The following is a 24,099-nucleotide window of genomic DNA, read 5'->3' on the forward strand; positions in this document are numbered from 1 at the left end:
CCTGTTGTTCTACAGCTTGCAGTATGCGTAGAAACAACGTACGACCCATTCGAAACCTGTAGTATAAAATAGTTAGACACACACACATATATATATATATATATATATATATATATATATATATATAAACATATTTTTTTAAAAAAAATGTGTTGCATCGCATACTTCGTCTAAAATAATTTGGCGCATAGGTAGGATTATCGGCAAAATAATCCTGGTATAGCCTTTCATGTCCTGCCTGTCTATCACGCTGAAGCACTCGATGCCCATGAACAGAACCACCATGTTTTGGCTCTTCATCAAACTCGTCCTCAATTACCACATTTACGACATCAAAAAAGAAATCATCATCATCACCTGACGACGATGAATCATCTAACACTTGGTTCATGAGAAAACTATGTTGATTCATCGCAGATCTTTTTACCTATCTCGAAATGGAATCAAACAATATTACAAAAGATCTTTGTGGTGTGGTAACAAGTTGACAAGAGGAGGAGCACTAGCATAGAACAACGCCACGGGTGATGGCGATGGAGAAGCCTGATGGCTGCACTAGCACAGCCTGGTCTCGTAGACTTGTACTTGTATTGGACTTGGAGTCACGGACTACGGGGATGGAATGAGCGGCTTGAAATTGTCAAAGTCCTAGAGCCACGGACAGAATGATGGCTGGCCGGATGAACAGGTCACACGGACGGATCCAACTAATTCTGTTTGTACGTTTATCCTCATTCAACTGACTGATGATGTGGCAATTCAAAATATTTTGGGTTCAAAATATTAGGGAGGAGGAAACTAGTTTTTGGAAAACAATTATTTGAGAGAGCCCCCAACACAGAGTTTTTGGGTTATATTTTTTGGGAACTCTTGGAGTTGCTCTTAATTCCAATATATATCCCTAACACTGTTTGGGCCATGGGAAAAGACCTTTCTGCCCCTCTTTTAGAAGGAGGATTTTTTCCCCTTCGTTTTTTTTTCTTTTTTTGACAACATCCCGTTCGCTTTGTTCGCTCGGCTCGGACTCGCGAACAGAGCCGCGCGCCGGGCGTCGCGACTGGCGACGGGGACTGCAGGCGCTCGACCTCCACTGCCCGGATCCCGCCAACTCCGGCGCCGGTGAAGCAACCACCGCCGGCCCCCACCCAACGCTGCACCACCATTCCGCCACCGGCCCCCACCCGTCGCGCATCCAGGCCTAGCTTGCCCAGGCAGAAGAGTCCGCGCGCGCCACGCCACGCCACGGGAGAGCTCCGCACTCCATTCGCGGCTTCGCGCCGCCGGCCTCCCCGTTGTCCGCCCTATCCCCGCCGTCGTTGCTTTATCTCCGGACGCTCCCCCCGCTCCCACCTCCATGGCGTTGAAGCAGGCGGCTGCGGGCGAAGCCCTTGCGGTCCAAATCAATGGCATCTCCCGCTCCGAGATGTACGACATGATGTCCAAGATGAAGGTGCGTCATCCCCAAACCGCCCTGTTCCTCTCTCGTCTCCTCTGTCTCTCTCCATCCACCCGTTTGTTCACCGATTTGCTCACCGTTTTACTGATGTTTTTATGCTATACGGCGCTTACCCCTCGCAGAGCATGATCGACCACGACCAGGAGACGGTGCGCCGCATGCTTGTTGACAACCCGGAAGTCACCCGCGCGCTCTTTCGGGTGAGATTTCCTGTCGTGTGAGCTCAGTTTATTTTGCATTTCTTAAATTAGGTGCCTCGGTTGCACCCGCTCGTGGAATCTAGATATCTGTTGGGCTTTAGGGTTTTGTGGGTTGTGCCGTCGTGTTTGGTTAATTTGGAAATAGTCATGTTCATTTTACTTGTATAAATGTGGTTATACTTGTCAGGCGACATTAGCTTTTGTGTTCTCTGTTATTCCGATTGGGTCTGGTCCATTATAACTCCAAAAAAAAAGGGAATTCATGAACCTCTGTAGTGAAAAAATGTTGGTTGCTCTTTACACCAAAAGAGACTTTTGTAGTGATTGTTACCTTTGTATTTGAGTTTTGAAATTGAGAAATAAATTATTTTATGAATCACTTGGTAGCATGACAACAATGTGTTCACTTCTAGTTCCTCTGTTCCTAATTATATCTCACTTTAGAATTTTCTTATGCCAAACTTTTCTAACTTTGACCAAGTTCATAGAAAAAATGCATCAACATATACAATATCAAATTAGTTTCATTAAATTCTCATGAAATGTGTTTCGATCGTGCATTTATTTGAAATTGCAGATGATATCTAAAAACTTAGGTCAAAGTTGGATATGTTTGACTTTAAGACAGCCAAAGTGAGGCCTTGTTCAGTTCGCAAAAAGTTGTGAAAAACGGCACTGTAGCACTTTCGTTTTTATTTGACAAACATTGTCCAATTATAGAGTAACTAGGCTCAAAAGATTCATCTCGCGGTTTACAGATGAACTGTGCAAATAGTTTTTGTTTTTATGTATATTTAATGCTCCATGCATGTGCCGCAAGATTTGATGTGACGGGGAATCTTGAAAAATTTTGCGAACTAAACAAGGCCTGAACTATAATTTGGAACAAAGGGAGTAGTTGTTTACCTGAGAAAACCTTGGATGAAGATAACTGTGTTTTATGTACTAACGTTAGCCAGCAAACTCTATTAACGCTAAAGTCACTACTTGTTCTACTTTGCTATTGTTCTCCAACTGTTTATTTAGAAATATTCTTGTTCTAAGACCTGCCTATACCATTGTTCTACCGGCATAATATGTCTTGATGTCTAACAGCAAATATGTTTACTTCTTTAACTGGGTTTGAATTTCTATATGCATTTCAAGAATTAGAAAACATATATGACTTTCTTTTTGCAGGCGCAAGTGGTCCTTGGAATGGTGAAAACACCAAAAACTGTATGTAAACAAAGTTCTTGAACTTCTCTTAACATTAATATGCTAATCAGCTATTGAATTTTATTGTTGCATGCCTCTGTCCTACAGGCACAATCTTCAGACTTGGTCCCACCCGCAGCAGTGCCAACAGCACCTTCCTCAGTCAAAACTACTGCACCAGATCATGTCAGCTTGCCTCCACCCCCATTATCTTCTAACCAGCAGAGTGTTGCTCAACTTTCTGCCCCGTTTCCATCTGGCTTGTCTAATGTGGGATTGAAGATGGACATTCCTACTATTTCAGCAAACCCACCACAACCAACACAAGCAAAAGGATACTCTATCCATCAGATGCCTTCATCAGCTCCTCAGCCATCTCAACATCCAAATATGGCCCTGCCTCATGCTCCTCCACAGTATTCCAATCTTCCATCACATATACCTATAGTTCATAGTCAGCCACAGCAACCTTTGCAAAGTCCTGCAATATATAATCAACAGTTGCAACGACCTTTGCCCCAATTGTCTAGGCCACCATCTATGCAATCCTTTGCTCATCAGATGCATCCACAAGTACCAAATTCATTTGGGTTGACTCATGCAAATGCTCCGCAGCACATGTTACAACAACCGATGTTTCATGTAAGATTCTATGCTGAATCCATATTACCATGCTCTGCATTCTGATAGATGATGTTTGGAATTTCACAGCCGGGTGCAAATCCTCAAACTAACTTCCTTCCTGGTCAACCACCATTGCCTAGCCAGCCACCACCACAGCAGCTGTACCAGGTATGATTTGTTGTCTTCTAAAGTATATCATTATGTTGCATTGGAGTTGCTGTATTTGCCTTTCCAAGTTAATACAAGTATCTTCCCAATTGCATTTGTGTTTGATGAAGATTCAAGATTGTTAGGAAAAGTTACATTTAGGAAGTGCAATGAAGTGATCACTTTCTTTATTGTTGTCATCACAAGAGTTCTTGGTTTGGAAGAACCATGGCCAAGCTTCATGTTGCGTCGGATGTTCTAACATATTTGTCTAGTTATATGTGCTGACCATTTTTAAATTCTCAGTATTTAGTGACATATGCTCGAAATGTTCTTTGGATTTTTTTTCCTAATCAAATTGGCATCCATATGGACCTGTAGAATGATTCTTGTTGTGAAAATGAGCTACATATTTGCTTAGCTAGGCTCTACTGTTGTTTCCTTGTTCTAAGTATCATCTGGCTTTTCTTCCCTGATTAGCATATAAAGTTCAAAAGTTTTGCCATTGTTCTTAGGCCCATGGCACTACTCTATTCCTAAGGGCATAAATACAACAAACTTATACTGTACAATCTCAACTTTTATACGATTGGCCCTTTTCATGTTTTGACAATTTCCAATCATGATAATACACCATAGTTCTTGTGCCCCAGAACATGAGAAACGCCACAAGTGCATGAAAAAATCTCTCAAAAAAAAAACACTAGCAAATTTCACAAAACACTAGGCACTTTTTGCTTCTTGTACTCATCTAGATGCAAAACGAAGAAAAGCTCTATTGGCTTCTCATCATTAATGAATGGGACTTGTGATGTAATGATATTGATGGTAGAACCCTTAGTAAAATAAAGATGGACAAGGATTTCCTTTTCCATTTAAAGTTGGTTGACCTGATTCTTGGAGAGCATAGTGTTGATAGAAAGGCATGAGCAGGTTTTACTGGAATGCTAAGTATCAAAACATTAACATTGCAAACTTGTATGTGATGATGAAGAAAGGTGATGAAAGCACCTGTGGTCAATGGCAAAAGGATTATTGGCCTTAATGATGTGGATCATAATGAGCTATCTGTAGGGAAAATGTCTTCAAGCTCAAGGTGCAGGGGGAGGGCCAAATAACAGAAGAACTGTTGTGACCCAGATGGGTGAAGGAGCAAAAAATAGTCTTGTGTCATGTACTCATAAGCTGTTTTGTTGCAATGTCACCAGTACATGTGTCTCTGTGTTGCTCAAAATAAATCTGGTTGTCTCCTTACCATCTTTCTCAAGGAATGTACATACACACTAGACAATTCTTAAATGCTTGTGAAATAAATGTTCTATCAGTCTCCTTCACATTGTTTTAAGAAATGTGTATGGCTTTGCCAGTATATTTGGTTCTTAAAGAAATGCTAGACTGCTAGATGTCTGTTTACTTTCTTTTCTGTTTCGTCACCACTATAATATCATCTAAGATGTTTAAGGATTTTGTGGCTGGTATATAGAACTGAGATCACTGTTCTTGGAAGATGTCAACCATGGTGTTTCATGTTTTCTTTCAAAAAAGGGTAAAGGAGGAAAATTCAACAAGCTTCAACTACATATGGTCCACTGAAGCACATGCAACTGATTGCAAAGATAGTCTTGCTGTTGTACTCTATGAGTAGTTCAGTCTTTTATGTGATTTGGCGACCATGGTTCAGTGCATAACCCTTGTATAATCTATAACCCTTGTAATATATCTGCTCAACAGGCTAGTTCACACTACAATACACAAAGTACGACTCCAATGCAAGTTGATAGGGGTGCTCCCTGGGGACGGGCCCCAGAAGCTCCTACTTCCGGTTCTCATTTCCCTGGGCAATTACCTGGGTTGTCCGGACAAATGGGCCAAGGAATTGGCGGTATCCAGGCAGGCCAAGCACCTGTAAGTGTCTTCTGTTAGCATTTGGGAACAACGATTGTCTGTATTCTTCGTTAAAAAAAGTTGTCTGTATTACCATTAGCTTCCTATGTTTTCTCCTGTTAGTGTACTTAAGTCTGGTTATATTGCTCGAGCAGCTGACACCTGAGATGGAAAAGATGCTAGTCCAACAAGTCCTGGGCATGTCCGCTGAGCAGATTAACATGTTGCCTCCAGAACAACGACAACAGGTTCTTCAACTACGAGACATGCTACGGCAATAATAGATCGTCAGTTGACTGGGTAGAAAAGTTTCAGTTCAGTGCAGCAGAGATCCCGACTGTGGGTGCCTGTTCGTTTTACCCTTTTGTATCACCTGATTGACATCCCGAGTTCCCGACTAGCCTGCAGCCTACCTCGGAGATGCGATTGTAAAATGCTAGATTGCTAACCATTGTCGTCATTTATAGAAATGCTTGTTGCTTGGGCAATGTGTTGTCCTATCTACTCACAGAACGGCATGTTTTGGTCCTATATTCTGCCACTTCATTTTCAAGTCGTGTTAGAAACTTACGATGTGCCCCTCCCCGTGGCTCCGTACCAACTACTACTACGATGCATCGAGACGAACATTGCTAAATTGATTGCTAAATTAACTTCATCTAGAAAGCACACAATTCTCAGTTTGATTTAAACCATCTTAAATTCGACTAAGTCTATGAAGGAAAGAAAATATTTTGTTAATATTTCTGACTCTAAATAAGTGTATTATATGAAATCACTTTTCCTATATTTTAGGAGCTTTACTTTTTGTTATTATTTAGACAAGAATTAATTTTGTCATTGTTTAACTACAGAAAGAAAATGTAAATTAGTATCTCTTATGAGTTGTCCTTCGAATTGTACTAGTTGATTGTTTATGATTTGCGTTAGTTGGTTGTTAAAGTTGGCGTCTGAAAATTTGGGCACTCTGAAATATAGCAAATCTCTTATCAAATAAATTCTAAGTCTAATGATATTTATTTAGTATGAAAATATTAATATACTTTTATATAAACTAGTAGTTTTGCCGTTGGAGCGGGTCACTAATCATAGATAAGTTGGTTGGGTTCCTTGTGGTGGAACCTGCCCACCCGGGTTAAGTCCTTGACTTGACATGGGTACTCGTATTTTTCTGGATTTATTCCAAGATTTAACAGCGCTATGCTTTCAGTCGTAGGCAACGTGCTCGTCGATAGTGAAGCGCCTGTGGTGACTTCTTCAATCTCGAGATTTGCTGGTCCAACTTGGTTTTTCGGAGGTGCTCATAGGGGTAGGGGCTGCATGCGTGCGTTTATAGGGGTGGGTGTGCGCTCTTGTATATGAGCGTCTGTATCTGTAATTGGGTCTCGCAAAAAAAACCATGTATTATACCTAGTACTCCCTCCATCCCAAATTGTAAGTCATTCCAAAAATCTTGGAAAGTCAAAGCATCTCAAGTTTGACCAAATTGATATGGTAGGATAATAACATTTATGATATCAACTAAGTATCATTAGGTTCTTCATTACTTATACTTTTATATTATATCTATTTGATGCCACAAAACTTTGTAATTTTTTCTATAAGTTTGGTCAAACTTGAGATGTTTTGACTCTTTAAGATTCTTGGAATGACTTATAATTTGGGATGGAGGTAGTACAATTCAGCCTGACAAGACATTTCTTTATTTACTATTGGTTTCTTATCTACTCTGTATTCCACTTGATGTTTTAGAATTACTACAGTAAATTAGTGCTCAATATAATTGCCTTGTGCAATTTTACTCATACTTATGGAAGGCGATCCATGTTGATTAAGGATTAAGACACTAAAAGAAATACATAGAGACAACCTCAAGTTGATATGGCCCAACTTATTGTCCAATAGCATATCCATATTATATGTTCACTGTGTATATATACTCATATAGAGTCAAACAGAATTAGATTTTATATTTTATAATTTTTCAAAGATTCAGCCAAATAAATTAAAAAAAGATAAAGATAAAACCTTTATAGCAAAAACTATGTACTAAAGTATATAATATTATATGTTTACTATATATATATGGATTTTCTATTTTATGATATTTATGTGATTTAATATAATTTTTTAAAAGATTCAACTGAAATAATAAAAAAAAGACAAAATCACCGTCACTGTAGAACAATTCACTGTAGCAAAACCGCCTTCGAAACAGCTCCAGAGAGGTAAAATACATGGTTTGAAAAGTTGATGGAGGTGGTTTGCCTATTTTAGAATTAAGGGAGAAAAAACGAACTTTCATTAAAGTTAGGGTTGGAAATGTAGATTTTTTTTCCCTTACTAGCAAATAAGTACGTGTGACACGCACGTGTTTGAATTGTTAGACGTTCCTTGATTTTACTTCCACTCCACATTACAGTTATTGTTCATTCACAATATGGTACTATAAGTAATGAAATACGTTTGCTATTTTTTCTTTCTTGTTTGTCAAAATAACAAATAAAATCATGTGTGTTTAAATTTTATTATTTTCCATAATATGGTACTATAAGTAATATATGGTATTATAAGTAATGCAAGACATAATGCATCCATATTTTTTCTTTTTCCAATTAATCTAATTATTACTATTCTCATACAAGGTGTGTTACGGTGCTAACGAAGCTAACGAATTGGACAAAAAAAAATCGGAAAAGCTATGCATACAGGTTGGGATAGGTTCCAAGGAAGTAAGATTACGCGGGGACATTATTTTCTATTCCCGTTGGTCAGGATGGGAGGAATTACATTAGGATTCCTATTTATCTAAGTTATCTAAAAAACTCTCTACATATGCTATATATTAAACAAAGTTGTAGAGAGACAAATAAAGATAGTTTTCATATTCGTGGAGTTAGTTACATTAAGATTGACAAAAAAATATGGACAATAAAATAAGCTAAAATTTTGTATCTTACTACAACTGTCTTGTTAGAAAACTTAATTTACTACGCGCGACTAATCTATTTGTAGCAGGCCGAGACGGTCCTGTAAGTAGGCCGGCCCATTATTCATAAACTGTTTAGAACCAGAGCCCGTCGTCGGTTCGGCTTGCTTGACGGTGCCTGTGGCAACAGCTGTTCAGCTTGCTTGACGCCACCTATGGCGATGGCTGTCCTCCTAGTGACGGCGCCTGTTGCGACGACTGTCCTCCTAGCTGCTGGCCAGCGGCGGAACGTACCCGGGATATGTCTCTGCTCTCTCCTACCTCCCTCCCATACACCGTGTAGTAGACGATTTGCGCACGTAAAATCATAAATAACTTAGGGTTCATACAGCACGACGTAGAGATCGAATGGCTATTATAGAGGGTGCCCACTTAGAAAGAACTCGTTCTTTTATAGTGACTAGCAAATATACACGTGCGACACACATGTGTTTGTATTGTTGGATGTTCGTTGATTTTATTTTCACTCCACATTAGAGTTGTTGTTCATTCTACATGTTTGCTAGCTTTTTCTTCCTTGTTTGTCATAATAAATAAAATCATGTATGCCCAAATTTTATTATTTTCTTTTTAATTGTAATACATACACTTGCATGTATTCGTATTGATGTGCCTTCGTATTATTCTATTTTTCTAAATTAGTTTATTTATTATAGTTGCATGCATGCATTCATATTTTCCTTTTTCCAATTAATCTATTTATTAGTTGCATGCATGCATCTTGATATGTATTATTTTTTTTCCAAACAATCCGTGGCAAGCGGCGGTGCATCTATATTTTTCTTTTTTAAATTAATCTATTTACTATTCTCGTGCAAAGCATGTTACGCTGCTAATGAATTGGACGTAAAAAATTAGAAAAGCTATAAATGCGGGTTGGGGTCGAACTCTGATACGCAAATGCTGAGGAAGCAAGATTATCTAGGAACCAAAAACTGAGGTATTTGTAACTCTATTATTTTCTATTTTGGAGTTTAGGAGGAAATTTGGTGTAACACCCGGCCCAGGGCTTAATAGGATTAATAGGAGACTCATACCAATAAGTTGCAACTTCTTTTCCGGAAGCCCATCTTGAAAGAACTCTAAAGTTAAGCGTGCTTGGCCTGGAGAAATTTAGGGATGGGTGACCGACCGGAAAGTACTTCCCGGGTGCGCGCGAGTGAGGACAAAGTGTGCAGAAAAGACGAAGTATTGGTCTGTGGGGACTGACTATATCCAAGAAAAGCTACCAGATGTAAGCGGGCCCGGCCTCGTGGAGGCGGGACATTACATAATGGTATCAGAGCCGACCCTCGCGGTTTCACATTACATAATGGTATCAGAGCCGACCCTCGCGGTTTCACGGGCGCATGTGTCGCAGTTGCGCAGGCATGGTGTGCATGGCTGATGTGGATCCGGAGTGGTCACACAGCATGGCATATGTGCTGGCACTGGATGCACGAACGTGGTCAAGAGGGGACGTTCCTGGCTTGGGGTTGATCGACGAAGACGTCGATCTAAGCGTGCTTGGCCTGGAGAAATTTAGGGATGGGTGACCGACCGGGAAGTACTTCCCGAGTGCGCGCGAGTGAGGACAAAGTGTACAGAAAAGACGAAGTGTTGGTCTGTGGGGACTGACTATATCCTAGAAAAGCTACCAGATGTAAGCGGACCCGGCCTCGTGGAGGCGGGACGTTACATTTGGTTTAGAAGTAGTCTTATATCTTACATCATATAAGATCATAAGTGACGGAGAACTCATATAGCACGATATTTAGATCGAACAGTTGTTAGAGAAGGAGAGCTCGCTAAAATAACCCGCTCTTTTATAGTGTGGTGATTGCATATATTTTTTTCCGGTCGTAGGAAGCAAGTGGTAAAATATTAATTTTTTCTTTAAAAAAAATTAAGTTGCCAAAAGAGGCCTTCCTCCCTTCTTTACCATCACGATGTATCCAAAGTGGCCGCCGACAGTAAAAAAAAAGTGGCCGCCGGACTCTTTGTGCCACCACAAGACCTAAAAAAATTAGAAAAGATACACAAATCTATCCCTATATATATATATCTATACCTACTAATAAATTGTGAAAATTTCAGTCTGCCCTAAAATTTTTCTGCCCGTGTATACCGGAATCGGTCTCGGTCTGCTTGTCCGATGAATCCGTGTCCTGCTTGTCCGTTTAACGATTATAGGAGAGAAAAGGAAAACAAATGTTTTCTAGAGTTTTCAATGCAAAATCTCGTTTTATTTTTCTATCGGCTCACGGAAGGAATCGCTGGCGTCGTCCGCTTGTAGAAGACCGAAAAGAAAATAAAACTTTTTTAAGTTCTCAATGCAAAATTTTCTATATTCTATTAATTTTCTTTTCTTTTATTTTTTAATTTGGCTTAAAATTAATAAATACGTAGTAATTTATAGAAAATCTTTAAAAATTACAAAACAAAATTTATTCAGCTCCACATATGTAGATCCATGTAGTAAACAAAAATATCATAAATTTTAGTATATTTTTTTTCTGGAGATGCTTGCCTATGCTTTTTAGTATAAAATTGAAATTGTAGTTATCTTGCTCCAATTATTATAAAAATTTTATGGTAGCCTATTTAATGTGATGCTTGATTTGTGGTAAAAGTTTTAACACCATTCCTACATATCTCACTGATTTACTAATTTACCTAAATTTATGCTTGCTAAATAGTTTAGCATCAATTTAAGTATGTAAAAATATAAAAAAGATGCTTCCACTATCTTTGCACGATGTGTTGTTATATCATATGAACACTTTATAAGCCCATGTGTCTATAATCTACATACATTTAACTGATATATCATATTTTATAGGAATCCTAATCTAAATAACAAAATAAAGCTAGCAACAAACTTCTCCTGTTTTAATATAATACTATTTTTGTTATTAAATAAATATGTCTCCAAGCTACATAATATTGTAAATATTAACTATCTCATACCATAGATGTTATGGTTATCAATAAAATAAATTATAGACTTTAAATTTTATAAAAAAAGATAAATATAAATAAATATGTAACATTATGTCATCACTTTTTATGACCATTTGATAAGGAAAACAAATGTTTTCTAGAGTTTCCAATGCAAAATCTCGTTTTATTTTTCTATCGGCTCACGGAAGGAATCGCTGGCGTCGTCCGCTTGTAGAAGACCGAAAAGAAAATAAAACTTTTTTAAGTTCCCAATGCAAAATCTTCTATATTCTATTAATTTTCTTTTCTTTTATTTTTTAATTTGGCTTAAAATTAATAAATACGTAGTAATTCATAGAAAATCTTTAAAAATTACAAAACAAAATTTATTCAGCTCCACATATGTAGATCCATGTAGTAAACAAAAATATCATAAATTTTAGTATATTTTTTTTGCTGGAGATGCTTGCCTATGCTTTTTAGTATAAAATTGAAATTGTAGTTATCTTGCTCCAATTATTATAAAAATTTTATGGTAGCCTATTTAATGTGATGCTTGATTTGTGGTAAAAGTTTTAACACCATTCCTACATATCTCACTGATTTACTAATTTACCTAAATTTATGCTTGCTAAATAGTTTAGCATCAATTTAAGTATGTAAAAATATAAAAAAGATGCTTCCACTATCTTTGCACGATGTGTTGTTATATCATATGAACACTTTATAAGCCCATGTGTCTATAATCTACATACATTTAACTGATATATCATATTTTATAGGAATCCTAATCTAAATAACAAAATAAAGCTAGCAACAAACTTCTCATGTTTTAATATAATACTTTTTTTGTTGTTAAATAAATATGTCTCCAAGCTACATAATATTGTAAATATTAACTATCTCATACTATAGATGTTATGGTTATCAATAAAATAAATTATAGACTTTAAATTTTATAAAAAAAGATAAATATAAATAAATATGTAACATTATGTCATCACTTTTTATGACCATTTGATAAGGAAAACAAATGTTTTCTAGAGTTTTCAATGCAAAATCTCGTTTTATTTTTCTATCGGCTCACGGAAGGAATCGCTGGCGTCGTCCGCTTGTAGAAGACCGAAAAGAAAATAAAACTTTTTTAAGTTCTCAATGCAAAATTTTCTATATTCTATTAATTTTCTTTTCTTTTATTTTTTAATTTGGCTTAAAATTAATAAATACGTAGTAATTTATAGAAAATCTTTAAAAATTACAAAACAAAATTTATTCAGCTCCACATATGTAGATCCATGTAGTAAACAAAAATATCATAAATTTTAGTATATTTTTTTCTGGAGATGCTTGCCTATGCTTTTTAGTATAAAATTGAAATTGTAGTTATCTTGCTCCAATTATTATAAAAATTTTATGGTAGCCTATTTAATGTGATGCTTGATTTGTGGTAAAAGTTTTAACACCATTCCTACATATCTCACTGATTTACTAATTTACCTAAATTTATGCTTGCTAAATAGTTTAGCATCAATTTAAGTATGTAAAAATATAAAAAAGATGCTTCCACTATCTTTGCACGATGTGTTGTTATATCATATGAACACTTTATAAGCCCATGTGTCTATAATCTACATACATTTAACTGATATATCATATTTTATAGGAATCCTAATCTAAATAACAAAATAAAGCTAGCAACAAACTTCTCCTGTTTTAATATAATACTATTTTTGTTATTAAATAAATATGTCTCCAAGCTACATAATATTGTAAATATTAACTATCTCATACCATAGATGTTATGGTTATCAATAAAATAAATTATAGACTTTAAATTTTATAAAAAAAGATAAATATAAATAAATATGTAACATTATGTCATCACTTTTTATGACCATTTGATAAGGAAAACAAATGTTTTCTAGAGTTTCCAATGCAAAATCTCGTTTTATTTTTCTATCGGCTCACGGAAGGAATCGTTGGCGTCGTCCGCTTGTAGAAGACCGAAAATAAAATAAAACTTTTTTAAGTTCCCAATGCAAAATCTTCTGTATTCTATTAATTTTCTTTTCTTTTATTTTTTAATTTGGCTTAAAATTAATAAATACGTAGTAATTCATAGAAAATCTTTAAAAATTACAAAACAAAATTTATTCAGCTCCACATATGTAGATCCATGTAGTAAACAAAAATATCATAAATTTTAGTATATTTTTTTTGCTGGAGATGCTTGCCTATGCTTTTTAGTATAAAATTGAAATTGTAGTTATCTTGCTCCAATTATTATAAAAATTTTATGGTAGCCTATTTAATGTGATGCTTGATTTGTGGTAAAAGTTTTAACACCATTCCTACATATCTCACTGATTTACTAATTTACCTAAATTTATGCTTGCTAAATAGTTTAGCATCAATTTAAGTATGTAAAAATATAAAAAAGATGCTTCCACTATCTTTGCACGATGTGTTGTTATATCATATGAACACTTTATAAGCCCATGTGTCTATAATCTACATACATTTAACTGATATATCATATTTTATAGGAATCCTAATCTAAATAACAAAATAAAGCTAGCAACAAACTTCTCATGTTTTAATATAATACTTTTTTTGTTGTTAAATAAATATGTCTCCAAGCTACATAATATTGTAAATATTAACTATCTCATACTATAGATGTTATGGTTATCAATAAAATAAATTATAGACTTTAAATTTTATAAAAAAAGATAAATATAAATAAATATGTAACATTATGTCATCACTTTTTATGACCATTTGATAAGGAAAACAAATGTTTTCTAGAGTTTTCAATGCAAAATCTCGTTTTATTTTTCTATCGGCTCACGGAAGGAATCGCTGGCGTCGTCCGCTTGTAGAAGACCGAAAAGAAAATAAAACTTTTTTAAGTTCCCAATGCAAAATCTTCTATATTCTATTAATTTTCTTTTCTTTTATTTTTTAATTTGGCTTAAAATTAATAAATACGTAGTAATTCATAGAAAATCTTTAAAAATTACAAAACAAAATTTATTCAGCTCCACATATGTAGATCCATGTAGTAAACAAAAATATCATAAATTTTAGTATATTTTTTTTGCTGGAGATGCTTGCCTATGCTTTTTAGTATAAAATTGAAATTGTAGTTATCTTGCTCCAATTATTATAAAAATTTTATGGTAGCTTATTTAATGTGATGCTTGATTTGTGGTAAAAGTTTTAACACTATTCCTACATATCTCACTGATTTACTAATTTACCTAAATTTATGCTTGCTAAATAGTTTAGCATCAATTTAAGTATGTAAAAATATAAAAAAGATGCTTCCACTATCTTTGCACGATGTGTTGTTATATCATATGAACACTTTATAAGCCCATGTGTCTATAATCTACATACATTTAACTGATATATCATATTTTATAGGAATCCTAATCTAAATAACAAAATAAAGCTAGCAACAAACTTCTCCTGTTTTAATATAATACTATTTTTGTTATTAAATAAATATGTCTCCAAGCTACATAATATTGTAAATATTAACTATCTCATACCATAGATGTTATGGTTATCAATAAAATAAATTATAGACTTTAAATTTTATAAAAAAAGATAAATATAAATAAATATGTAACGTTATGTCATCACTTTTTATGACCATTTGATGTTTTTCTCCCGTTGCAACGCACGGGCATATTTGCTAGTCTATACCTACTTATAAAAGGAGAAAATTTCAGTTTGCCGATATTTTTCGGCCAACCTCCGTCTCGAATCAGTAGAGGAGGAAAAAAAGAATAGAAATTTTTCTAGGGTTCCCAATGCAAAATCTCCTATACACATTAGAACATATTAAAATTAAAGAAAGTACAGGGGCTTAAGTGCAAATTTATGTAGATAGACTACTAGAAGAGCCGCCCGTAGATAGACTGGAAGAGAAAAAAGAGTAGAAGTTTTTTTAGGGTTCCTAATGCAAAATCTTCTATAAAATTAATAAATATATAGTAATTCATAGAAAAATCTAAAAATTATAAAATAAATTTTGTTCAGCTCCACATATTTAGATCCATATAGTAAATAAAAAATCATAAATTTTAGTATATTTTTCTGTTGGTAGATGCTTGCCTATGCTTTTTAGTGTAAAACTAAAATTGTACTTATCTTGCTCCAATTATTATGAAAATTTTATAATAGCCTATTTAATGTGATGCTTGATTTGTGGTAAAAGTTTTAGCATAATTCCTGTATATCTCACTGATTTACTAATTTAACTAAATTTATGCTTGAGGATGCTTACACTACCTTTGCATGATGTGTTGTTATGTTATGTGAACATTTTATAAGTCTATGTGTTTATAATCTACATACATTTAACTGATATATCATATTTTATAGAAATCCTAATCCAACAAACTTCTTATTTTTAATATAATACTAAGGTATATGAAGAGGTAATATTAAAGTAAGAGAAGGTTTGACTAATTTCTATTTTTACTATTAAATAAATATGTCTCCAAGCTACATATTATTTTAAATATCAACTATTTAATACCATAGATGTCATGGTTATCAATAAAATAAATTATAGATTTTAAATTTTATAAAAAACATAAACATAAATAGAATGTAACATTATGTCATAACTTTCTATGGCCATTTGATGCTTTCCCCCCGTTGCAACGCACAATAAAAATCAATCTCAAGATATATACAGATTTCGGCTTACCAATAAAAAGTGTATTGTTAGCTTCTTGTCTTTTCACGAACAATGCACAAATTGACAGAAACTTATACAATCTATATAAAATCAAAATCAAATCTAAAAATTATAATTCAAAAGTTTATTATGCTCCTTTCAACCAGAGAGTATAAGGTGCCATTGTGCGTGAAATAAAAGCCCTAAAAAGTCTAAGAGCATGTATATAAACTATATATATAGACAGTCCGCTTCAAAGTCAGTTGCAAAAGCTTAAAAATTGTCAATTTTAATACAAAGGATAAAACACAAATAAATATAACAAAGTGCTCATTTTCTACAAATGTCTATTTGCTCTCGTAGCAACGCACGGGCATATTTTGCTAGTATATATATATATATACTACTAAATTGTGAAAATTTCAATCTGCCAAAAAAATTTTTCTGCCCCGTTGGGTGCCGAGTCGGACGGCCAGCGCGTTCGTCCGTTGGATGGAATCGTGGCTTCCGCTGGCAGAGAGGAAAAAGGAATAAAAGTTTTTTAGGATTTCTAATATAAAATCTCCTTTATATATTACAATAAATACAAAATATTTATCCTATTAATTTACTTTTCTTTTATTATTTCAATCGTCTGAAAATTGATAAATACATAGTAATTCATAGAAAAATCTAAAAATTACAAAATAAATTTTGTTCAGCTCTACATATGTAGATCCATGCAGTGAACAAAAAATATCACAAATTTTATTATTTTTTTTGGAGATGTTTGCCTATGCTTTTTAGTGTAAAATTGATCGGCTGAAATTGATAAATACGTAGTAATTCATAGAAAATCTAAAAATTACAAAATAAATTTTGTTCAGCTCCACATATGTAGATCCATGCAGTAAACAAAAAATATCACAAATTTTAGTATATTTTTTTATTGGAGATGCTTTCCTATGTTTTTAGTGTAAAATTGAAATTGTAGTTATCTTGCTCCAATTATTATGAAAATTTTATGGTAGTTTATTTAATGTGATGCTTGATTTGTGGTAAAAGTTTTAGCACCATTTCTGCATATCTCACTATTTTACTAAATTATCTAAATTTATGCTTGAGGATGCTTACACTACCTTTGCACAATGTGTTGTTATGTCATATGAACACTATATTAGCGCATGTATACAAAGTTAGCAACAAACTTCTCATGTTTTAATATAATACTAAGGTATATTAAGAGGTAATATTAGAGTAAGATAAGGTTTGACTAATTTCTATTTTTATTATTAATAAATATATCTCCAAGCTATATATTATTGTAAATATTAACTATCTAATACCATAGATGTCATGGTTATCAATAAAATAGTGGACATTAAATTTTATAAAAAGGATAAATATAAATAGATATGTAACATTATGTCATCAGTTTCTATGGCCATTTAATATTTTTCTCCCGTTGCAACACACGAGCATATTTGCTAGTATGGATAAAGAACTAATATTTACTCGAGAACAAAAACTGAGGTATTTATAACTCTATTATTTTTTGGTTTTGGAGTCTAGGAGAAATCTTAATTTACAAGGAGTCTTATATCCATGTGTTTTTGGACTCTAGGAAGAATCTTAATTTATGAGGAGTCTTACATCTTATATTATATAAGATCATGGATGACGGAGGGCTCATATAGCCCGACATTTAGATCAAACGGTTATTAGAAAGTGAGAGCTTTCTAAAAAAACTCGCTCTTTTATTGACGACGACGACGACGATGACGATTTAAGCCAAAATCATTCATGTGGCATGTTAAAAAAAATCATTCATGTGGGAGAGTTGGGCTGGCGAAGCGGCCCACTAAGGAGCGTCCCGGCGGACGGACGTCAGTTGGCATTGACTTTTCGGCCCAAAATCATAAAACGATAGAATGGGCGTTCTGATTCAGCCCACATGAGCCAAACAAAATAACTCCCTAGGGTTTTCACTACATATAGCCGCTCACGCAAAAACTTCTCATCCAGCGCCGCCAACCCTCCTCCCCCTCCCGCCCTCCTGCTCCGGCCGCCGCCGCCGCGCCCGCACAGCCGCAGCAACCATGGCGGATTCGAAGGCCACTGCGGCGGTCACCCTCCGCACGCGCAAGTTCATGACCAACCGCCTCCTGGCCCGCAAGCAGTTCGTGCTCGAGGTCATCCACCCAGGCCGCGCCAACGTCTCCAAGGTCGGGGATATCGTCCTCTCCTCGTTTCTCGGTGGTGTGTGCTCGGCGGGATATTGACGGGGCATGTCTTGCGCGCAGGCGGAGCTGAAAGAGAGGCTGGCGAAGCTCTACGAGGTCAAGGACTCCAACTGCATCTTCGTCTTCAAGTTCCGGACCCACTTCGGAGGCGGCAAGTCCACCGGCTTCGGACTCATCTACGACAACCTCGAGGCCGCCAAGAAGTTCGAGCCCAAGTACCGCCTCATCAGGGTATGCTATTATTGCCTCGTGATGTCATATCGAGTTCCGCGGTTGATTTCGTTGTTTAATTGTCCCGATGTAGGAATGTGTGGTTGATTTGTCTATAGCATTCCGTGACTTTTAGCTGCTCTCTCAGTGTCAAAATTGTACGAGCTTAGACCAAGGTTAAGCTACGGCTAGGTGTGATCCGATTTACTGAAATGGGCTATAGGGTGTTCGGTTTGAGAAGTCACTCCATTCCTCAAATTTGGTGGAATGACCCTACCAACGTACTATATTAGTCATTAGCTTGTGACAAATAAGATGGCGATGGATCAACATATTCCATTCTGCAAACGAAACCAAAAAGTGAGTAGTAAAAAGATGATGGACTTACTCATTTCTCAAACCAACTAAGGCTCTACTCCCTAGTATCGGCTGATGTTTCCCTACTATGGTAGTTTGGGCTTTTTCCTGAATCTTCTGCCTTAAGGCTCTGCTGGTTTAGTGGATGCATTTAACATCATTAAGTAAGTTTTAATTTTTACCAAACATACCTCTTAACTGTGCTAAAAGCCTAAACTGCTATAGGGATATATACTGATGTGTTAGCATTTACTCCCCCTGTTCCAAATTATAAGACCTTTTGGCCTTTAGATACATTGCTTTTACTATGTATCTAAACATAGTAATAGTGTATATCTCAGTGCATAACAGAAGCTATGTATCTAGAAAACTCAAAACGTCTTATAGTTTGGAATGGAGGGAGTAGCTTACTTGGCTGAGTGCTTGTCCCCTAACATGTAACTGTGCCTCGTTAAAATGGTTTTAATCTTGGGCATTGATGCGAAGTCATGTAATTTTATATGTCACCCAATTTGATGGTATCTCGGATGCATTATTTTTGTATGATAAGCTTGTTGTAACAGCTGTTATTGCTACATTATTTTGGTGCACAAAGTATAGATATTTTCATTCAAGCTTTGAGACTAGATATTTCTTTCATATATTTATCTTCCTGTCTTGAACCAAGCAAAATTCTTGTGAACCAAGGATGTCTTACAGATCCTGCTGTTGTATAAGAGAACATCCCACTGTTGTATAACTGAACACTAAACTACTCCTGAATGGTTTGGGTTAGCCTAAATTGGTGCTCATTTTCCTTGTTTTCATGATCTAGCAAGCTCAAATGACTACCCAACCACCATAAGCAAATCATTTTGACCTTCAGCATTGAAAAACCGGACACCTACTATTATGCTAACAACAGAGCAAAAAACCATGAATATTATTGTTGAAACTGAGAATGATGACAGATTCTCTATGATCATTTTTCATGTGGCAGTATTACTGCACATGTTGTATTAAGCTTGCTGGTGTTTGACTGTCTTGAACCTTCAAATGGCGTCATTTATTGTTGCTGTTAGCCTGTGTTTGATACACCTGTTTGTTGGTGCTAATGTTCTGTTTTTCCTTGACAGAACGGCCTTGCTACTAAGGTAGAGAAGTCACGAAAGCAGATGAAGGAACGTAAGAACAGGGCAAAGAAAATCCGTGGTGTGAAGAAGGTGAGTACCAGTCAACAATTGCTACTTTGTAGGTTGCTAGTTGCTACATGTATTCCCGTTGTTCTGGTAGCCAACCACATAATCAATTATGTTTGCTGTGCAATTTTTGCAGACAAAGGCTGGAGATGCCAAGAAGAAGTAAGGGGGAAGTTGCTTGCTTGCCATCTTCATCTTGTTTGGCTTTGGTTTGTTAGGGTGGGTTCCTTGTGGCAATGCTGAATGTTTAACTAGAAGTAGAGAGGGTTTTGCCAGTTACCCAGTACGTTGAGTTTCTCGCTGTGCCTTGTGTTCAGTTTTGGGGTACCTTGTCAGACACTAGAATATATACTTGGTTATTATTTTGATTTATATTTTGTGTCTACTGATGAGAAGTTGGATGCAAGACACTGTCTGCTGCTCCCTCTAAGACTGTTCATCTTTAAGGCTTTTTTTTTACAAAATTTATATAATGTACTGTGTAAGAATTTTTCTCACTAACGACGTGTTTTTTATTTACAAAATTTAAAGTGATCTCGCAAAGTGTCGTTGGTATGGTCAATCGACCAAAGGCCAGCGAGACAACAAGATGCAACCCTTGTTACACTTGCACACGAAAACCCGTTTAGGGCTGTGGCATTGGTGCTGCAGTAACCAAAAATAGAGCTACGGTACATCAGGCCAACTAAGTATCTCCACATCCTACTTCTCTGTTTAGGTAATTATCAAATATCATAGTAATATTTTGTTAATAACTCTAGCAACACTACCTAAAATAGATCCTTCCAAATCCATCCTTGTAGAGGATGACATGTGGGACTCATCTGTCATCCTCTTCTTCATCTCATGGCCCATGGACGAACTTGGCCGTCCTCGTCGGTCGCATCACGCACGGAAGGGGAGCCGCTGGGAAGGGGAACCGTTGGCGTCGAGGAGGTGAGATGCTACGTCAGGCTTGGCCGTTGCTGTCGAGCTCTTGCAATGCCAGGATGGCTGGGAATGAGATCCTCTGCAGTCACCCAAATCGACTGCACCCTACAGTCAGGGACATCGGACCCTTCATAAAGATCGAACGGCGAACAGCTCCCAACAAGCTTCCATACGTTGGGCCTTGGCCCATCTCAGCCCAAGCCACCACGCTAGCTAGCTCATCATGGCAACTTCCTTCGCCTCTGTCCTTGTCTTGCTGGTTGCCGAGCCGCCGTGCCATAGAACATCTCGATCTTGGCCGCCAGTGCTGCTAAGCTCGGCGAAAAGCGAGATGAAGGAAGTGTTGCGCTTGGGGCAGACCACAACGATGTCGCCGTGGCCCAGGAGACGCGCCATGGCGGCGTCGTCCCTGGCCATGCGCACAATCGCGCCAATCAGGGAGATGAGGTCGGACACGCGGCTTAGGTTGTAAGGACACGGCGTGCGCAGGGCGGTCTAGCGCGATGGACATGTATGGCGGTTGCTCGCGTACAGCTACCTGCACCCGGTGGAGGAGCCGCTGTTTTCGTCGCCACCTGTGTGCAGGAGCGAGACGCGGAGGCGCCACGACTGGCCCAATGCAGCCAGGAGCCCTGTGAAGGAGGAGGGAGTCAGGGAGACAGGGTGGGAACGCTGCACGCCAGCAGCAACCAGGACACAGCAACGGCGTGCGACCCTCGACGACGAGGACGGCGTCGGCGCGGGGCTCTTGATGAGGGGATGGAGATGGTGACGCGGTAGTCGCTCACAATGCTGGCCAGTAAGGCAGCAAGGCGGAAGACAGCAACTGCGATTTCACCATGGGGACCTCTCGATAGGACCTGGGCTATGGTGGGCCTTGAATTTGTGCGGCCTATGTGTCACTTTGGCAGAGCAATCGTTGGATCAGCACGGAACGGTGCAGATGACTTGACTGTAGGATGCAATCGGTTTGGGTGACTGCAGAGGATCTCATTCCGGATGGCTGGGCCGGTCAGGCAGCCGTGTCAGGGAGGCGACACTAGGGAGGGATGGCCGTGTCGGGGAGGGATGGTGCGGCAGCTGTGTCAGGGAGGCGACGCTAGGGAGGGATGGCCGTGTCGGGGAGGGATGGTGCTCGTGCATGCACAAGCATATGAATCCGTTCGCTTATCTTGTAAAAGTCGTATTTTTTCTGTTACCTAGCAGTGTTTTTCTCTTATAATAAATTAACGAATAATACTTTTCGTCATAATTTTTTAGATAAACGAACAGAGAAGGAGGAAATTTTGCACGATAGAGTAGGAAGCCAACACAAATAGGGGGTTAAAGGGGGAAAAGTAGGAGTCAACAAAAGAAGAGGGTGTAGTAGAGGATCTGTTGGAGCTTTTTTTTATCCTACTACCTAAAACTCTCTTTACTCACATGAAACTCTTATCATCTCTCTCTTTGTGTCACATTAGCATACTTAATGTCCATAAAACTTTAATGAAACTCTATCGAAACTGACCTAGGGTACAGCCGCCAAAAGAAAGAAAATAAACAAACCCATGAGAGTACCATTGGATCCATTTGTAATGTTTCCACTGATCAGGAGCAATATATTTGTCAGTTCAAAAAGACCTGGAGCTACTAGCAAGATGCTGCAATCCACACATAGCAGTAGACTACTAGTACTAAGCTAGTACTGCTCCTTCAATCTTCATGCTGCTGGTATCGCATTCAGCGCGGATTGAGTGACTTTCCTTCGTAAGTCACGACGTAACTTTCGTTTCATCATGTGCGTCCAACACCGATCCAAGGGCTCTTATCCATACAAAGCAAAAACAACATCACGTGCGGGAGTTAAGCAGGAGCAGAGAAGGGAGCAGAAGCATTCGCCGCCGCACGGCAAGGCACAGGAGCACTGGGACGGCGCAGGACGACAGGGCAGGACGCCTCAACTCCTCTGTGCAGCGGGCTGCCGCTGCTGCTCGGCACAACACGCGAGAAACAACAGCCATGAGAGGACGCAGGCAAGAGCATAGGGCCGTCGGCGAGCTCGCATCCAGCACGACCCATGTAGAAGGCGGCATGACAAACAAGCGGCCGACGCAGAGAGCTTGGGGTCAGCGTGGCCGAGTGTGCGCTGAGAGCTGCTGGCACAGAGGGTGGCGCGATGTGCTCTCGGCCAGCGCCACGAGTGTGTGCAAAACCAGGGCGGTGCGACGATCGATGAGTGCTGCGAGCGAGCGCAGACTGTGCGGAGACCAGCGCGGAGAGTGACGAGGCGAGCTCGCTGCCCTCGCTCCCAGCGCGGGGAGCGTGCGAGGCCGAGGTGGAGGGCGGCGCGACAAGAGAGCGGTCGACAAGGATACTGACGCGGCGAGCTTGCGACCGGCATGCGCAGAGCGCGGTCGGGACAGAGGGCGGCGCAGCGAGCTCACGGCCAGCACCGCGAGTGTGCGCGGCCGGGGCGTAGGGCGGCGTGACGAGAGGCGGCCAACACGATCTCGATGAGCCGTGAGCGCGTAGGATACAGACTCAACCGCGCACGCCGCCACCGCCCATCAGTGTGCGATATTGAATGACATGGCGAGAGCCAGCACGGTCCAAACAGAGATGTCCTGACTCGATGGAGAGATTTCGATGCAGAGACAGCAAGCGCTGCTCCGGCTCCCGCGGTTGGGAGGAGCAGCAGCCTTGCTCCACCGGCAGCTCGCCCGCATGCGACCAGAAAGTTGAGCGCGAAGATGGCCAGGTTGAAGCAGCTTGCCCACGTGCGACCAGAAAGTTGAGCGAGAAGAAAGTTTAGCGAGAAGATGGCCAGCTTGAAGAACACCGTGACTGAGAAGACGATGGAGACGGCGACAACGACCGGACAGAGATGTTGAGCGGCGACGGCAACAAGCTGCTCCGCGTGCAGCAGCATGGCGGAGCCGATGCAGAGTGCAAGGAAGAGGATGGGGAGCGGAGATCTTGTCCCGGAGCCGACTGGCGCTTCTCCAGCAGCAACAGTTGGGGCGGTTAGGAGAACTCCTCGGACTGGTGTGCCTCCATGGACGACTCTTCCCTTCGCTGCCCTTCACAAAAGAAATAGAGATTATATGC

The 24,099-nt window shown here is 38.5% G+C and overlaps 2 protein-coding genes across 3 annotated transcripts; both read left to right on the forward strand.

Moving 5' to 3' along the window:
- LOC8076706 (extensin) lies at window positions 989-6,054 on the forward strand. Of its 2 annotated transcripts, XM_021450494.1 has the most exons (7): window positions 989-1,450; window positions 1,579-1,656; window positions 2,836-2,874; window positions 2,962-3,495; window positions 3,565-3,645; window positions 5,356-5,529; window positions 5,664-6,054. In XM_021450494.1, exons 1-7 carry the CDS (start codon window positions 1,355-1,357, stop codon window positions 5,787-5,789), a joined length of 1,128 nt encoding a protein of 375 aa, XP_021306169.1. In that variant the 5' UTR covers window positions 989-1,354; the 3' UTR covers window positions 5,790-6,054. The 2 variants fall into 2 exon arrangements, with proteins under 2 accessions (XP_021306169.1, XP_002437144.1); XM_002437099.2 differs by lacking the exons at window positions 5,356-5,529; window positions 5,664-6,054 and adding an exon at window positions 4,699-4,969 and having other exon boundaries at window positions 1,006-1,450.
- LOC8076707 (40S ribosomal protein S24-1) lies at window positions 18,042-20,509 on the forward strand. The gene is made up of 4 exons (XM_002437100.2): window positions 18,042-18,319; window positions 18,398-18,568; window positions 20,020-20,106; window positions 20,219-20,509. Exons 1-4 carry the CDS (start codon window positions 18,194-18,196, stop codon window positions 20,246-20,248), a joined length of 414 nt encoding a protein of 137 aa, XP_002437145.1. The 5' UTR covers window positions 18,042-18,193; the 3' UTR covers window positions 20,249-20,509.

This window comes from Sorghum bicolor, chromosome 10 (genome assembly GCF_000003195.3).
Source record: "Sorghum bicolor cultivar BTx623 chromosome 10, Sorghum_bicolor_NCBIv3, whole genome shotgun sequence".
NCBI lineage: Eukaryota > Viridiplantae > Streptophyta > Magnoliopsida > Poales > Poaceae > Sorghum > Sorghum bicolor.

Bases quoted from the DNA above. Each gene is read 5' to 3' on its own strand.
- LOC8076707 (XM_002437100.2), top strand. From the start codon at position 18,194: ATGGCGGATTCGAAGGCCACTGCGGCGGTCACCCTCCGCACGCGCAAG. The intron at 18,569-20,019 runs GTATGCTATTAT...TTTCCTTGACAG, and splicing joins CCAAGTACCGCCTCATCAGG to AACGGCCTTGCTACTAAGGT. The intron at 20,107-20,218 runs GTGAGTACCAGT...CAATTTTTGCAG, and splicing joins AAATCCGTGGTGTGAAGAAG to ACAAAGGCTGGAGATGCCAA.
- LOC8076706 (XM_021450494.1), top strand. From the start codon at position 1,355: ATGGCGTTGAAGCAGGCGGCTGCGGGCGAAGCCCTTGCGGTCCAAATC. The intron at 1,657-2,835 runs GTGAGATTTCCT...TTCTTTTTGCAG, and splicing joins TCACCCGCGCGCTCTTTCGG to GCGCAAGTGGTCCTTGGAAT. The intron at 3,496-3,564 runs GTAAGATTCTAT...GGAATTTCACAG, and splicing joins TACAACAACCGATGTTTCAT to CCGGGTGCAAATCCTCAAAC.